The sequence below is a fragment of the Ovis canadensis genome, chromosome 7, assembly GCF_042477335.2.
Source record: "Ovis canadensis isolate MfBH-ARS-UI-01 breed Bighorn chromosome 7, ARS-UI_OviCan_v2, whole genome shotgun sequence".
In the NCBI taxonomy this organism is placed as follows: domain Eukaryota; kingdom Metazoa; phylum Chordata; class Mammalia; order Artiodactyla; family Bovidae; genus Ovis; species Ovis canadensis.
The window spans coordinates 19,944,164-19,961,622 of NC_091251.1; the positions used below are offsets into that span (position 1 = coordinate 19,944,164).

The window sequence follows — 17,459 nt, forward strand, 5'->3', positions numbered from 1 at the left end:
GCTTTTTCTATGATCTAGTGGATGTTGGCAATTTCATCTCTTGTTTCTCTGCCTTTTCTAAATCCAGCTTGTACATCTGAAAGTTCTTGGTTCATGTACTATTGAAGCCTAGCTTGCAGGATTTTGAGCATTACCTTGCAAGCATGTGAGATGAGCACAATTGTGTGGTAATCCGAACATCATCAAAACTAGGCATCTCTTTAACCTCAGGAATTCCCAGTAAGATCTGCCGCAGAGATGCGCATTACCACATTCTTCCATATCTCTGCAAATATGGAAATTTAGAGCTGAACTACCGATCGAAAAATTAGTTCAGATCATTGTGAGCCTGATGGGGCTCTAGCAGAGGCAAGCTCAAAGTGAAAAGTGAAAGTGTTAGTTGCTCAGTTGTATCTGACTCTTTGTGACTACATGGATTGTAGCCCACTAGACTCCTCTGTCCATGGAATTTACCAAGTGAGAATATTGAAGTGGGTAGCCATTCCCTTTTCCAGAGCGTCTTCCCACCCCAGGGATCGAACCCTGGTCTCCCACGTTGCAGGCACATTCTTTACCATCTGAGCCATAGCCTGTAGGAAAAAACCAGACAAGCAAACTCTAAAGGGAAGCCTCCACAACTTCAGGTCCAAGCAAGAGAGGATTCCTATAGAACCAGAGTTCTGAATTGTTGATCTGGTCTCAGGACCCTTTTTTCACGCTTAAAAATTGTTAAAGACTGAAGAACTTTCATTTTTGTAGATTGTATCTATTGATATTTACCATATTAAGAAAGTAAAACTGTGAGACTTTTAAAACACCAGAAACTACAAGTACACAAGCTGTTAACCATCAGAGAAATGATGTCATCACACAGCTTGTTGCCTCTGGAAAATAACACTATACACTCACGAAAAACTGAGAGTGAAAATGTTCAATAACATCTTTCTATTCTTATGACAATTATTTTGACCTCACACTTCCCTTGAATGTTCTTGGGGGTTTCCTGGTGATTCCAGATTGAAATTTGAGAACTACTTCTCAGAAGATAGGCTCCCAGCCAAGAACTACTAAACATGTAATGGAGTCCTATTACTATTTAAGATATGCTAACCCCGTGAATGGGGAAAATTCATAGCTGAGGAGTCAGAGTTAATAGAGTAGTCTGAGAAGGGCTTCAAGTCTGTGTGTACCATAAGATTTAAGTAAATCACAAGCTCGGGCATCTTCATGGCCTAAAGATTGAAAGTAGGAATCTCTGGGTTGTAAAAATACATACTGTTTTATTCTTTGTCATTTTTTCTGAAATTTTCTAATTATTTCTTGTGTGTTTTAGTTTTGCGATCAGAAAGAATATTGTTGCATTAAATTCAATTCAGATACTTCCTCAAGAGAGTACTGCTCACTTTGACTCAAGAATATTCTTTCAACAAGAGGTCTAGGACCTTCAGAAAAGTTCATGTATATAAGCAGGTTTGTTGTTAAAGTCTTTAGATTTCACAGGTGAGTTTATGCTGGCTTAGGAGAGCTGTTCCTCATAGAGCAGATTTATTGTGTCAAAATTGCATAAAAGGACTATTAAACATACTTAAAATTTTCTGGCTTTTTGAAGGACTTTTTACTTCAAAATATGCAGGTATGCTAAGTACTCTATTTTTTGTAGATAGTCTGTTTAAAAATCATAAGGATTACTTTTTGAAAACTTAGTTTCAGTTTTTTATAAACTTGAAAGAAACACAGTTTCATTTTAAAAATGTTATTTTAGTGTAGACTTTCTGGTTTTATCCTGTTTCCCTCAATTAACTCTAATTACTGAGTTTTATGATATTTCATAATAGAGGCATTAAAATTTTAAAGGATCTTGGTATTTATCTTAACACAGTATTCCTCATGGTGTATAATGAAGGCTGCTGTTTGGTGTCATTCTGAGGATAGGGGCATTCTGTTATTAGGAAGATTTGGGAAATGGTTGGATAACACATTTACGCAAAGTTCTTTATAATAAGCTTTGCACTGTGGTGCTCCTGGAAAAGAATATATGAAGTCAGAAATAGAAATTTCCCAATTGATTTGGCTGTAGAACTTTTTCTTCTCACAGCACCTAGGTGAGCCACTTGCACTCTGGGGAGAGTTGTCTGCTAATACAGACGACTGCCTCATGAAGTGGGAAATGAGAGAGCTGGCCCTCTTATGGTGCTTGTGTCCTCATTTATTAATGCTGCTTTACAGTGTTTTAGTTTACTGGGCTCCTCTTTTCAAGGAGCTGACACTCCAATAGGGAAGACCGTGGCATTCATTGTTGTTGTTCACTTGCTTAGTCGTGTCTGATTCTTGGTGACCCCATGGACTGCAGCACACCAGGCTTCCCTGTCCATCACCATCTCCTGGAGCTTGTTCAAACTCATGTCCTTTGAGTCAGTGTTGCTGTCCAACCATCTCATCCTCTGTTGTCCCCGTCTCCTTCTGCCCTCAATCTTTCCCAGCATCAGGGCCTTTTCTAATGACTCAGCTCTTCTCATCAGGTGGCCAGAGTATTGGAGCTTCAGCATTCATGGGTAACTGTAAAGGAAGACATGATTACATGTCAGGAGGAAACCAACCATGCTGAACTGGGAATCTGTGATAGTTTAAGCAAGAAATAAAAGAAAAAACTTCACGAGAGAGGTGGCCTTGACCTGCCCCTTGAAGAGTGGGAATATACACATAAGTTCAGAAGTCTGGACAGGAAGAGGCATCCTTAAGTAACTAGAGTCTGCTGTCATAAATCTGGACAGGCTGGGATGGTGGGTCAGTATCTATTCCTTCAGCTCAGACTGTGTTCTTCTCTTTCCCAAAATCTTCTTTTCAGAATGCTGTCTCACTGCAGATGCGGGGTTGTGCATTTTAATGCTGGTTACCTTCAAATATCGTTACTACTTCACAAGGCTAAGCTATATAAAGTAGCAATGTGGATGTTTTTACCCAGTATGTAGAGCTTCTACAAGGCCATGTCCATCTTCTAATCTTTCTGCTGTCTCCAGAGCCTGGCTCCAGGCCACTGAAATCTGGAGCTCATGTTGATCTTTTTTTTGTAGACTGTTAATATAAAGGACAGAGGTTTCAAACCCATGCTGAATAAGCCTTTCAACAAACATTTCTTGCCAGAATAAACATAAAGTACATGGTGTACAGCATCAGATCTCTTGGACTATATTCTTTTAATATGCATGAAAATAGGACATGTTATTGAATGTAAATTATATCTCAATAAAAATGATTTTAAGATTTTTTTGAGAATCACCATTTTCAGACATATGAAACAGAAAGATGTATCTAGTTGTTTACAACCAACTCTGCATGTAGTGTGGGTGGTTATGAATATGAAATAGTTCCATTCTTTCTGACATTAATCATTAATTAGAATGTGTGTTAGTTTGGAGTAATGCATTATTGTTGTTATTGTTCCGTTGCTCAGTCATGTCCAACTCTGCGACTGCGTGGAACAGAGCATGGCAGTCTCCTCTGTCCTTCACCATCTCTTGAAGTTTGTGCAAATTTCTGTACATCGAGTCAGTGATGCTGTCTAACCATCTCATCCTCTGCCACCCCCTTCTCCTTTTGCCTTCAATCTTTGGTGACCACAGCATTGGAGCTTCAGCTTCAGCATCAGTCCTTCCAATGAATATTCAGAGTTGAATTCATTTAGTCACATTAATTACTGTTTATTAGAAGCAATTGGAGAAGCTTCCCATTACTAACAGGCAGGCTGTTCACGGGTAGCATGTTACAGGGGCTTGGGTTCTGCTCTCACACTCACCAGTGTTTTCCTTTGATGGTGTTTTTGGTGCTGTTGTGCCCAGGAAGCAGCTGATGTGCTGTGTCTGATATAATCATCCACTTATGGATGGTAGACCAGTTGGCTTTCCTTACTGTGTGAAATGTTTTAATTTTGTGTCTTGTTTTGAAAGTAGGAAACCTGTCTCCATTGCCAGCATCATTTATCATCATTCTCCCTTCCCTCTTTCCCTGCCTGCTCCTTCAGTTTCGGAGTGCTCCACCCTCAACCTCCTTCCCCACTCCCTTTGCATCTTGCTCTCTCGTGGATCCTTCCATCTCTCCCTCCCCCTCACCTCTCAGCTCTCTGAAAAAAAAGAAAGATAAGGGAGAACAAACAGGAACATCCTTCACGAATACATTTGGGGAAAAAAAAAGCCTTATAATCATATGTTTATGTTCATTTCATTTTTTCATCTTCCAATACACAGGCCTGAGCAGAGCCATGCTTCTGTTTTGCCTACTGGCCATTTGTAGGTATCTGGTAGTAATGATGCCCAATTCATTGATAAATAAGCATCTTTTTGTCTGTTTTGCTAAGTTTATTTGTCATGTCTGGATGAGTAGTTTAAATGTATGTTTGTAATAGCCACTTACCAAGTGTTTCACACGGGGTGCAAAAGAACAAAGTAAAAATGACCATTATATAAATCAGCGTTTAGAATGCTGCTGCAGCCCAGGGCTTGGCAGATTAATGATGCAGGAGAATGGCTTTCACTTTCATATCATTTCTGTAGAAGGTGGGCCTGATATTGGCCACCAGAGAGCACAACTCAGCAGACAAGTGAAAGAAGTCAGCCTGAGTGTAATGAGCTGAGACAGAGGGGCTCTCCGTGAGAAAAGAAACCCAGTGATGGGTCAGGGGAGGCTGCTGACTCTGGTGTCCAAGGAGGCAGATAACTGCAGTCAGACAAGGCAGGAGGGAGTGTATACACCCACGTGTGTGAGACAGGGTCTAGAGATGAAGACGGTGGGGACAAAGCCCCCAGGCTTTGTTCTTACAGGGCATGTTGGGAAGGGATACCACATTTGGCTTACCTGTCTCTGCTGGCCTGGGGGTGGATCCTGAAATGGCACATTCCTACTGGACAATCCACGTGTTTAGTTCAATGACTATCAAAGTGATGTGAAGTCATTTGACAAACCCTGCCAATTTGCTACAGATATGACTGCCATACTGGGGGGAAATACTCATTGTCTGTTTCGGGTGCCATGAGAGTCTCTGTTATCATTTATTGAAAGGAGATACAAAAAAGGTAGAAGGGAAGTGTGTTTTATAAATATTTGTAGGCATAACTCAGAGAGATTACGGGTTTGGTTCCAGACCACCACCACAGTCAAGTGAATACTGCAATAAAGGAAATCATGCAATTCTTGGTTTCCCAGTGCATGTAAATTTATGTTTATATCATACTGTAATTGATTAACTGTGGTATAGCATTATATCTAAAAGAATAATGTATAATACCTTAATTAAAAATACTTTGTTTCTAAAAATGCTATCACTTGAGCTTTTAGCAAGTCATGGTAATAACATCAAAGACAAAAAGGTCACAGATCACATAACAAATATAATAATAATTTAAAATTTTGAAGTATTACAGAAATTTCCAAAATGTAACAGAGAAACAAAATGGGCAAATGTTGTTGCAAAAATGGTGCCGATAGATATGCTTGCCTGAGGATTATCACAGACCTTCAATTTGTTGAAAATGCAGTATCTGCAAAGTGCAGTAACGCAGTGTACAGTAAAATGAGATGTGCCTGTTTATGACTTGGTAGCATTATATGTAGGGATACTTGCTTGCACTTTTTAGTTTTGTTTTTTTCATTGTGAGGAAATGGGTCAGACTGGATTCTTTTATTATTCTGGGTTTGCCTTTGCAGAATATTTATATAACTGCAAGCAATATTATTTTTCTCAGAGTCTTTCTAGCACTTTCAGAATATGTTGAATGTACTTATAAAGGTGCAAGATATTTCATTGTATTTTCAGGGGAATGCTTGTGCATTATATGCAAAGTTACCCAGGAGACAGAGTTCCTTAAAAACAAAACAGTAATAATAATAGCAAAACCTTAAATACTCTAAGTTCTGATGACACTTGAGTAGAGAACCAGCAAACAGTGTGCTCAAAAGAAAGGAAAAGCTAATTCTGTATGTTAATCTGTGGTGTCAGTGAAAAGAGACCAAGAACTAGATGGTGGAAAAGGCATTGAAACAAATAATAAATATCTTCTGTGGGTTTTCTTCTTTTGCAGTTCCATTCTGAACTCAAAGTGGATGATGCTGTCAGGACTGAACCACTGACCAGAGTCTGTGAAAAATTCCCACCTTCTCACTGGCCATCAGTTGAGATAAGATGGAAGACCCTTATAAGGATAGGACTTCACTGATGAAGGGTGCCAAGGACATTGCCAGAGAGGTGAAGAAACAGACTGTAAAGAAGGTGAATCAGGCAGTGGACCGGGCCCAGGATGAATACACCCAGAGGTCCTACAGCCGATTCCAAGACGAGGAAGAGGACGATGACATTTATCCGCCAGTGGAAACCTATAATGGAGAGGCCAATGATGACGAAGGCTCCAGTGAAGCTACTGAGGGTCACGATGAAGAGGATGAAATCTACGAAGGGGAGTATCAGGGCATCCCCAACATGAACCAAGGGAAAGACAGCATCGTGTCGGTAGGGCAGCCCAAGGGCGATGAGTATAAGGACCGCCAGGAGCTGGAGTCTGAGAGGAAAGCGGACGAGGAAGAGCTCGCCCAGCAGTACGAGCTGATAATCCAGGAGTGCGGCCATGGGCGCTTTCAGTGGGCCCTTTTCTTTGTCCTGGGCATGGCCCTGATGGCGGACGGCGTGGAGGTGTTTGTCGTGGGCTTTGTGTTGCCAAGCGCTGAGACAGACCTGTGCATACCAAATTCGGGATCCGGATGGCTAGGTGAGTGCATCCCAGCAGAGAGACACACTCGGAAACTGCTCTATTTGTTGAGGACAGTTAACAAATTGAATACCTCCTTTCTGTATGGAGGCCTGCATTTGTTCCCGACATTTGAACAATTTAAAACATGCAAAGGAATCAAAAGAATGGTGCAGTGATACCCATATATTTCTACCTATTTCTAACTTAGATTCTATAGTTAACATTTACTGTATTTTCTTTATCACCTAGCCACCTATCTATCTATCCATCAATCCCACTTTTATTTTTATGCATTTCAAGGTAAGTTAGAGCAATATATTTTTAACTTACACTGTTGTAAATGTTGCATTAGGTTCTCCTTAATTAACTTCAAAAGACATGCCCTTGGAAGTTAATAAAGCTATTATGTGACACTTACCTGACATTTTTCTAAATATAGAGGTTAATTCTTCAAAACTCTGATAAATGTGATTTCACATTCCAAATTTTATGTGTAGTATTGTGGTTTAAACACTTTTGGGACCCTGCGAATTTTCATTTTTTTCTATAATCTATGTGTATGTTTGTCTGTTGGTTTTTTTTAATTACCCTTATTTATAGAATTTTCTTTAGATGACTTTTTCTTTTTCTGAATTTGTACCTTTGTGCCTACAATGAAAAAGCTTCCTTTCCTCATAGGACTTAAAAATCAATTTCGAATCATATTAATGTTTAAATTATATGTATTAAAACCATATAACCTCACTATAAAGTATCTAGACAGCAAATTTGACTTTTGTTTTAAAGTTATACTGCACTCAAGGTTCATTCATACAGTTACAACGCTGTATTTAACCTTCCCTCTGGGAGGAAAAGTAAGAAGGCCAAGAAGCATGCCCACAGCAGACTATCCCCAAAACTTAAGGTCCACGTCAGACACGTGGTACATTAAATCATGAGACCTTTCAAGCCCTGCTGCTCAGAGAACACGTTTGTGTACATAGTAAATCTTATGTGTTTCAGAGTCTGTGGAAGAGAGTAAGAATACTTGGTGTCTCTGATTCCAACAGACTTTTTAAAACCAAAATTTGAAAAACAAAAGTATACAGATCTTTTTGTGGTTTAGTAAGCAACTCCTAATTTATAATATATAATATATAAGTAATATGATGATTATATTAATACTCCTAATTTATCCCTTCCTTCTCCCTTCTCCTTTGGCAACCATATGCTTGTTTTCTGTGTCTGTGAATCCATTTCTGGTTTGTAAATAAGTTCATTTGTATTGCTTTTCTAGATTCCACATGTGAGTGATATAATGTGACATTTGTATTTCTGTGTCTGACTTACTCATTTGTTTCTTTAATTGCTCAACTGGAAGAGATAGACCCATAGATGCAGTCTGGGAGGGGGATGAAGGGGAGAGCATAGGGGCATAGATTGCATGGGTTTTGTTGGTGGACTCATCTGTGTGTTCACCCATCAAAACGCAGAATAGGGGTCGGAGGAAGGTCCAAAGTCATCAAATTCATCATTTCAGCATATCTGCTTCATAGATAGCACTCTGCTGCTGCTGCTGCTAAGTTGCTTCAGTCGTGTCAGAGTCTGTGAGACCCCAGAGACAGCAGCCCACCAAGCTCCCCCGTCCCTGGGATTCTCCAGGCAAGAACACTGGAGTGGGTTGCCATTTCCTTCTCCAATGCATGAAAGTGAAAAGTGAAAGTGAAGTCGCTTAGTCATGTCTGACTCTTCACGACCCCATGGACTGCAGCCTACCAGGCTCCTCCATCCATGGGATTTTCCAGGCAAGAATACTGGAGTGGGGTGCCATTGCCTTCTCCTCTAATTTTATTTAATTTTTTTCCTTTGGTGAGTAAATCTACCTACCGGGCATTAAAATATTTACCAAGATTTTGCTAACAGAATATATCAGCAGAATGTTTTAAGAAAACAGATCCTTAGAAACACATCTATTTTAATACACAAATATTTAATACTTTCAGGCTTGAATATAGACTAGCAGTCTCTTCATGTCATGATCCTCACTTTTATATTGAAAGCAGAAAAATAGAAGCTGAGCTTCCCTTTTATCTTCTTGGTGCTGAAGGAGGTGCAGTAGCCCACATGGTGCTCTTATCGGTCTGTCCTATAAACCCATAAACTGTGATGGTGTCACACACCCCCGGGGGCGTTCACAAGTGTAGATAATGCTGGGGAACTATTGGAGCACAGATGTTTTCATCTCCCCATAAACGTTGCCTGCTTTTGTGAATTAAAAATGTGTCCCCAGGAGTGTGTGCTTTCACGCCATGCTCTGAGTCCCCCACAGAAACTTTGTGATGGGTTCACAACTACGCCTTCCAGACTTGCCTTTCAGTGATTTTGCCATTGTAATTTTACTGACAATAGCATTCTAACACAGTCTTTTTTTAGACAAGCATGTAAATTGTTTTGCCATTTTCATTTCAGCAAATAATAGCTTTGTAATATAATTACCACACTAAATCATAGCAATGGGATCAAAATGCAAGACAGGAAGACTCACAACCCACGTTTGGTGGCCTTTGGGAGGAGAAAGGTTTGCAAAATTGTTTCTCGTTTGCCACTAAGCCTTGTGTCATTTCACTCAAGGAAAACTAGGAATGAAAATATTAACCGATTTATGTTTTAATTATTTAGGAGATAACTCCTCGCTTTGTGTTTGCTAGAAGATTGACTTCCAGATAGTTAAGGGCATGCCTTGTGTGCTTGTGTGGTGTGTACAGTCTGTGTGCATATATAGTGTTGTTAACTGAGAAGAGGTTAATCTATTGAGCTGCTGCTTGGGGAAATAAGTACCATCATTTTAAGGAAATTAATTTTCTGTTGCCAAAGTCTATTTATTGAGTATTTATTATGTGCAAAGCATGATGTTACCACATGGGAACATAGGAGAAATAGCAAAAACAAAACAAGGTTTGTATATCCAAAGAAGTCATAGTCTAGCATAGAGAGATGACAAGTGTTTGTGCACCACCAGGTCAAGGAAACAAATATCCATAGCCGGAAGTTGTTGTTCAGTTGCTCAGTCATGTCCAACTCTTTGGGACCCCATGGACTGCAGTACGTCAGGCTTCCCTGTATGTCGCCATCTCCCAGAGCTTACTCAAACTCATGTCCATCGAGTCGGTGATGCCATCCAGCCATCTCATCCTCTGTTGTCCCCTTCTCCTCCCACCTTCAATCTTTCCCAGCATCAGGGTCTTTTCAAATGAGTTGCTTTTCGCATCAGGTGGCCAAAGTATTGGAATTTCAGCATCAATCCTTCCAATGAATATTCAGGACTGATTTCCTTTAAGATTGATTGGTTTGATCTCCTTGCAGTCCAAGAAGAGAAGTGTATAACCAGAAGAGAAGTATAAATAAAGAGACTTCAGGCAGGGAGACCCTGTGAGGGGAACGGACCTGAATAAGGCAGTGGAAGGAAGGCACGGACTGGAGAGCTGGTCCGGAGGTAGAGTCAGCAAGGGTTGGGTCACTGGTAGTTTGGAACGGAAGAAACAGGACAGTTAGTGAAAGGAAGGCAGTTCATCAAGTTAGGTAAGGCAGATGATAGGTTTGAGCATGAAGGAGAAAGAAGAAGCGTTTGCTTTTCTATTTTATTTTAGAGATGTATTTATGAATTTTGGTTGTGCCGGGTGCTCACTGCTGTGGGCTTTCTCTAGGGGTGTGCACGTGCTTCTCACTGGCGTGGCTTCTGTCGCCAAGCTCCAGGTTCAGGCACTCAGGCTTCAGGAGGTGCAGCCCCTTGGCCCGAGGGCACAGGCTCCACAGCCTGTGGGCTCCTCCCAGACCGGAGATGGAACCTGCGTCCCCTGCACTGGCAGGCAGGCTTGCAACCACTGGACCACCAGGGAAGCCCGGTGTAGTTTTAGACCGATCACTTTGAGATTTGGGGGGAGGCATCCAAAGAGGAGCACCTGATGGGTTCCTGCCACCATGTGGGCTGAAGCGCTGAGTGTTTTGAGAACCATCTCATTTAAGGTGAAGCTGCCCGAGACTGTCACCAGGGAGAGGGCTGTTTCCTGCCGAAGACTATTTGTGGGACTGGCGGTGAGGAAGACGTCACGGAGGAGACAGAGAAGGCGCAGCCAAGAGAGAGGGCAGGTCTGGGAGTCACTGGAAGAAGGAAGGGATGTGTTTCCTTCGTAGGTGCGGAAGAGTCTTGTAAAGGTTGAAACGCGCCCCTTGGGTCTGGCCCTTGAAGATCTTGGCCGCCACTAATGGTTCTTCCAATCTGTGTCAGGCTAGCATGTTCGTTTGAAGGGACGAGCCCATGTATGGAGTGAAGTGACAGCGTGCCCTCCAGCTTCCCAGCCCCCTGGCGCCGGGGCCACAGGCATCCAGCGTTCTCCCCTCACATGGCTGCGTCTCACCGTGGATGCGCAGGGAGCCCTCCCCGACCACATCTTACCTCCGGTCCAAGAGCTCTTGAGGACCAGTTTGGGTTCTAAGAAAGCCTCCAGACAGGGCAGTGGCACCCCACTCCAGTACCCTTGCCTGGAAAATCCCATGGACAGAGGAGCCTGGTGGGCTGTGGTCCATGGGATCTCAAAGAGTTGGACACGACTGAGCGACTTCCCTTTCACTTTTCACTTTCATGCATTGGAGAAGGAAATGGCAACCCACTCCAGTGTTCTTGCCTGGAGAATCCCAGGGACGGGGGAGCCTGGTGGGCTGCCATCTATGGGGTCACACAGAGTGGGACACGACTGAAGTGACTTAGCAGCAGCAGCAGCAGACAGGGAGGGATGTGTGCAGGTTTCAGACTCAGCGCCACCAGGCTCAGCCACCTTCCCGCTCTAGCCGTCACAGCCCAGCAAGCGCCTCGCTGCCTCCGCTTCCTTCTGCTCTTCCTCTGGACTGTCCTGTCTCCTCCGAAGACCCACCTAGGGATGCAGAGAGCCTCATCGTTGTTGGGCCACCTGCTTTCTGGTTGGGGGTGGTAGAGTGGAGTAATTTTTAGGTACTAAAACATTATCGTGGCCAAGTGGTGATGAGTACAAAACAGATAGAAGACAATATATTCTAAACCAAGACATACTTGAGAACTCAGCCTGAACTAAGTGATAACTGAACTTCCTCTGTAGGTTTCTTCTGTCTTTTATCAACTGTAACACCTAATCTCCATATGCCTTGGTGATTTTCAGAGCAAAAGGTTTGATAGTGTAGGCGGGCCGAAGCCAGATTGTTGTTTAGTCGTTAAATTGTCTTTTGCGACGCCATGGACTGTGGCCCACCAGGCTCCTCTGTCTGTGGGATTTTCCAGGCAAGGATACTAGAGTGGGCTCCATTTCCTTCTCCAGGGGATCTTCCCATCCCAGGGATTAAACCTTTATCTCCTGCATTGGCAGGCAAATTCTTTACCACTGAACCGCCTGGGAAGCCCTGGGAAGCCTTAAGCATCTCTTTAACCTCTGTATCTATAGGTTTTATTTGGATGGTGTAGAATTCCTTGGAACATACAGAATTCTCTCTCTCTTGTTTTTTTTAACCACTTACAGCAAGAATAGTTTCCTTAAAGCCTGGGCTGGATGACTATGACCTGAACGCATACTTAATTTCTTTCTCCATCCCTCCATTTGTTCCCTTATTCCTTTTGTTATTAACAAAAGAAGGAAAACTCTGCTGAGATTTCTAAAGCCGCTTTATGTCTGCATGTTTGTATTTTGGGGGAAAGAAAAGAACAGCTTCAAGTTTCTGAGAGTCCCTTTTTTTTAGTCCCATTGACTGTTATTTGCCCCTGGACTGCAGACAGAGAGTAGTGACTGTGTTCCTGTGTGCTGAGCATCTTTTCAGGGCGTGTATCACCCTTGCCCAGTGCTGCCAGGTGGACCAGGATATCCCAGCTGATAACAAAGAGTGATGCAGGGTTTTTCCTCTTTGAACTTTATTCCAAGAGCTTGATCATTTGGCATCTGGCGTGCTCTAAATTTAAGACCCTTAGCTTTGTACCCTGAAAGTGTGTGCTGCAGGCTTCAGGATCAGCAGCTCTGCAGCCTGCTCAATGCCATTGTCCTCTGTGTCTTAGAGGGAAGTTTGATCTCTGCTGTGGGTGCGCCCTCTGGCTCTGTTTAGCCTCTCGCTGTCATAGTGATTCTAATTGGAATTAAATACTTATTGATTCCTAGAGAATATCCTGTCCACCAACACTAGCAAAATCTTATTTGGATTCATTATTGCCAAATTGGAAAAGAAGACTCAATAATTCATCGTCATTATATTCCTGGGTCTTATTCCCTCTGGTCTTTCACATCCTTCTGGGAAAAGAGAGGTTTCTGGTATACAAGTGGAGCTGGACCAAGTAGCCTGAAAAGATTCCTCCATCCAGAGCCCACAGGACAGGAGAGAAGAGAAACTCTGTGTTACATTCATGAAATTCACCAGTAAGTATGTTCTGGGCTGTGAAAGTGTGATAGTAAATGCCCAGAAGGTCCCCGGTTGATTTCTCACAATATGGCTTTGAACCTGAAGGCTGATTCTTGCAGCTGAACACCTGTACTCCTACGTCCTAGATTACTCCTGGGTGGGGATTCCGATCCTCTGGCTTTAATATCCTAATGCAGTCTGGGACTCAACAGGAAGGCCCTGAAGAACTCGGTGAAGTGTTATCGGATTAGGGAATTTGTTAACTGTGCACTTTGGCATAAATAAGGCAGTCAGACTGTTGATCATCTAATATCTCTGGATCAAGCCAAATACATGTAATATAGACTTGTAGGTTCCAATTCTAAACACCATGTTTTCATGGGAAATCTAATGTCTCAAATATTCTTCCATAACAAGAACTTCTACAGGACCTAAGTTTCCTGCATAAAGCTTCAGAACATGGGAAACGATTACATTCATCTTAAAGACTTAGTCTGATGAATCACGGATGTAAGTATTCCCAACCTACATATTTGCAAATTGACATTCTTACCTTACACTTTGAGATTTCTTATTGGCCTTTAAGATCATGAGAGGAAAAGTAATGAAAAGAAATCCTGAAGTAAGTCAGAGAAAGACAAATATCATATGATATCACTTGTATGTGGAATCTTTAAACATATTATATCCATGAACTTATTTACAAAACAGTCACAGACATTAAAAACAAACTAGTGTTATCAAAGGGGATAGTAAGGGGAGCAGAGAGAGATAAATTAGAGTTTTGGATCAACAGATACTCACTATTCTATATAAAATAGCTAAACAACAAGGACTGACTGTATAGCATGAGGAACTGTATTCAGAATCTTGTAGTAACTATAATGAAAAAGAATCCACATGACTTCCCTTGCAGTCTGGTGGTTAAGACTGTGCTTTCTTTGCAGAAGGCCCTGATTTGATCACTAGTTTGAAAAGCTCTGTCAAAACTAGATAGTATATTAAAAAGCAGAGACATTACTTTGCCATCAAAGGTTCATATAGTCAGAGCCATCGTTTTTCCAGTAGTCATGTATGGTGTGAGAGTTGGACTATAAAGAAAGCTAAGTGCCGAATAATTGATGCTTCTGAACTGTGGTGTTGGGGAAGACTCTTGAGAATCCCTTGGACTGCAAGGAGTTCAAACCAGTCAATCCTAAAAGAAATCAGTCCTGAATATTCATTGGAAGGACAGATACTGAAGCTCCAATACTCTGGCCACCTGATGCGAAGAACTGACTCAATGGAAAAGACCCTGATGCTGGGAAAGATTGAAGGCAGGAGGAGAAGGGGATGACAGAGGATGAGATGGTTGGATGGCATCACTGTCTCTATGGACATGAGTTTGAGCAAGCTCTGGGAGATGGTGAAGGACAGGGAAGCCTGGCGTGCTGCAGTCCAGGGGGTCGCAGAGAGTCAGACATGACTGAGCGACTGAACAGCAACAAAGGGGAACTAAGATCCCACAAGTCACACAGCATGGCCAAAAAAGTATCTGGAAAAGACTCTAAATCACTTTACTACACAGCTGAAGTCACTTTGTTATTATAGTTGAAATAAACACTTCGTTGTAAATTAACTATACTTCAGTTAAAAAAGAAGAGTTGTGTGTTAAATAAGAGCAAATGGACTGTGAGTAGGAACACTGATTGATTTTATAACTGAGGCTTTGTACTAAGTATTTGGGATATCCAGAGGTAAAGATCTGGGTTCTGGCAGAGTGGACATTGGAAGGATATTAGAAGTTTGGCTTTTGATGTGTTACTAGATTTTTTTTTCTCTCTCTGATTACAAAAATCTCTCTGTAAAGTCTAGGGCTGAGCTGTGTACCAGCTATTCCTTCAAAAAGAAAAGTAGCTAGTTTAAATTATTTTTATGGGTCAAGTGGGGTATAAGTAATTTAAGAGTTTAGAATTAAATTTAAGAGTTTGAAATTTTAACTTTTTTGTTCTTTGTGACTTTGTCACTGGCCATGAATATGACCTTCTGGTCTCCCTTCCTAAAGAACCTTTGAGCTGGAGATTCTTACCCCAGCAGCCCATTTGACTTTGTCTTCCTCATTCCTGGGAGTAAAGGATGGAGTACTTGGGTTATGTCATGTCCCTGCTCAAAAATGTTGAGTACAGGTTGATTCAAACTCCTTAGAATGGCATTCAAGCTCTCCACAGTCTGAGCCTAATCTATTTTTCCACTTATCTACCACTAACTTCTCTGCCCCAGGTATTCCAAAGTCAGGAATAGTTAGGATTACCGGAGAAAACACAAAATGGCCAGTTAAATTTAAATTTGTGATAAATAATGAAGGAATAAGATTTTAGTATAAATATGTCTCATGCAGTATTTTGTATCAGTTCATTTCAGTCCCTCAGTCGTATCCAACTCTTTGCGACCCCGTGAACCACAGCACGCCAGGCCTCCCCGTCCATCACAAACTCCCAGAGTCTACTCAAACTCATGTTCATTGAGTTGGTGATGCCATCCAACCATCTCATCCTCTGTTGTCCCCTTCTCCTCCTGCCTTCGATCTTTCCCAGCATCAGGGTCTTTTCCAATGAGTCAGCGTGTCACATCAGGTGGCCAAAGTATTGGAGTTTCAGCTTCAGCATCAGTCCTTCCAATGAACACCCAGGACTGATCTCCTTTAGGATGGACTGGTTGGATCTCCTTGCAGTCCAAGGGACTCTCAAGAGTCTTCTCCAACACCACAGTTCAAAAGCATCAATTCTTCAGTGCTCAGCTTTCTTCACATCCATACATGACCACTGGAAAAACCATAGCCTTGACTAGACAGACCTTTGTTGGCAAAGTAATGTCTCTGCTTTATAATATGCTGTCTAGGTTGGTTATAGATTTTCTTCCAAGGAGTAAGCGTCTTTTAATTTCATGGTTGTAGTCACCATCTGCAGTGACTACAGTAGTGATTTTGGACCCCCCAAAAATAAAGTCTGCCACTCTTTCCACTGTTTCTCCATCTAATTGCCATGAAGTGATGGGACCAGATGCCATGATCTTTGTTTTCTGAATGTTGAGCTTTAAGCCAACTTTTTCATTCTTCTCCTTCACTTTCATCAAGAGGCTCTTTAGTTCTTCTTCACTTTCTGCCATAAGGGTAGTGTATTTGCTATATACTTATATTTATAAGTTATCTGTTCACCTGAAATACAAATCTACCTGGATCACCGTGTGGTTTTATCTGCTGAATCTGACAACCTTACTGGTAGTAGTGATAACAGGAGGCTTAGAGTTTGCTCTTTGCCTTCTGTTTGTCAGACATCATATATGTCATATTAATTTCATTATCTCATTTAACCAAAATTATATCTGATCCCAGACATTCGGAGTCAGTGCTAGGGGATGACCCTTGGAAACTGTATATGTTTTTTAAGCACCTCAAGTTATTTAAGAATAACGTGAAGAAGCACCATGATCTTGACCATTGCTTCTCAGACATAAAAATGCAGACAAGTCACCAGAGGAGGCAGGTTTTGCTTGAGCAGGTAAGGAGTGGGGTCTGAGATACTTTTACAAACTCCCAGGTGATGCTGGCATCGGTGTTAGTTCCAAACTCCACACTGAGTAGCTGTGTTGTAGACACCCCCAACCAAGAAGCAGCAGCATTCCCAACAGCTGTGATACAGAGGTTGTACATGATACCAAGATTCCAAACCATGGAAGGGGTAGATGGAAATGGGACTGATTTCCTTATTTGTGAGTAAACAGTAACATCCATGGACAAGGAGCTTTATGTGCCATTTTTGAAAGAAAGTTTTTTTTTTTTTCCCTCAAAAAAGTAAATGTCTTATCGATGGCTGAAGGATGCACAGTTGCTTTTCCCCCACCGAGATGGGCATTTGGCTTCTTTACGCTCGTCTTTCTCCTGCATGGTGTGGGGCATGACAGTCCCTAACCACGTTTACAGCTCTGCATCCCAGAATGGACCCCAGATGTGCAGGGCGCAGCGTGACTGTGCTTTGTAGAAATCGTTTCTCAGTGCCAGAGTCATGGTGATAAATTTATAATGTGACTGCAGATTTTTTCCCCCTCTTATGTACAGAAAATTTAATAGTTTGTCTGAGAGTAGCTTAGTTCTCTCAGCAGAATCTAGTTAAGTCAAACATATTAAAAATGCTACTGTGTCAGAAGAACTGATTGAAAGCTGAAAGAGTTAGCCAGACTGCTAACAGGGATGAAAAGAAATCCTGCTGTGGGAGTCAGTTCATCCATAAACATAGATGCCGGAGTGGAGGCAGATTGTATATGAGAGGCGGTTGGCTTCTCAGAGCCCTCTGTCTGTTTACTTCATTATCTCTTTGTTTTTAT

The 17,459-nt window shown here is 41.8% G+C and overlaps 1 protein-coding gene across 2 annotated transcripts in view; it reads left to right on the forward strand.

Annotated features, from left to right (window-relative positions):
• The first annotated feature begins 6,099 nt into the window (after nt 1-6,099).
• The window catches only part of SV2C (synaptic vesicle glycoprotein 2C), a 163,764-nt gene continuing 152,404 nt past the window's right edge, over nt 6,100-17,459 (forward strand). For both annotated transcript variants that reach the window (XM_069595340.1, XM_069595341.1), the window contains exon 1: nt 6,100-6,731. In XM_069595340.1, coding sequence (XP_069451441.1) covers nt 6,152-6,731 — 580 coding nt within the window. In that variant the 5' untranslated portion in view covers nt 6,100-6,151. The remainder of the gene's footprint in view (nt 6,732-17,459) is intronic.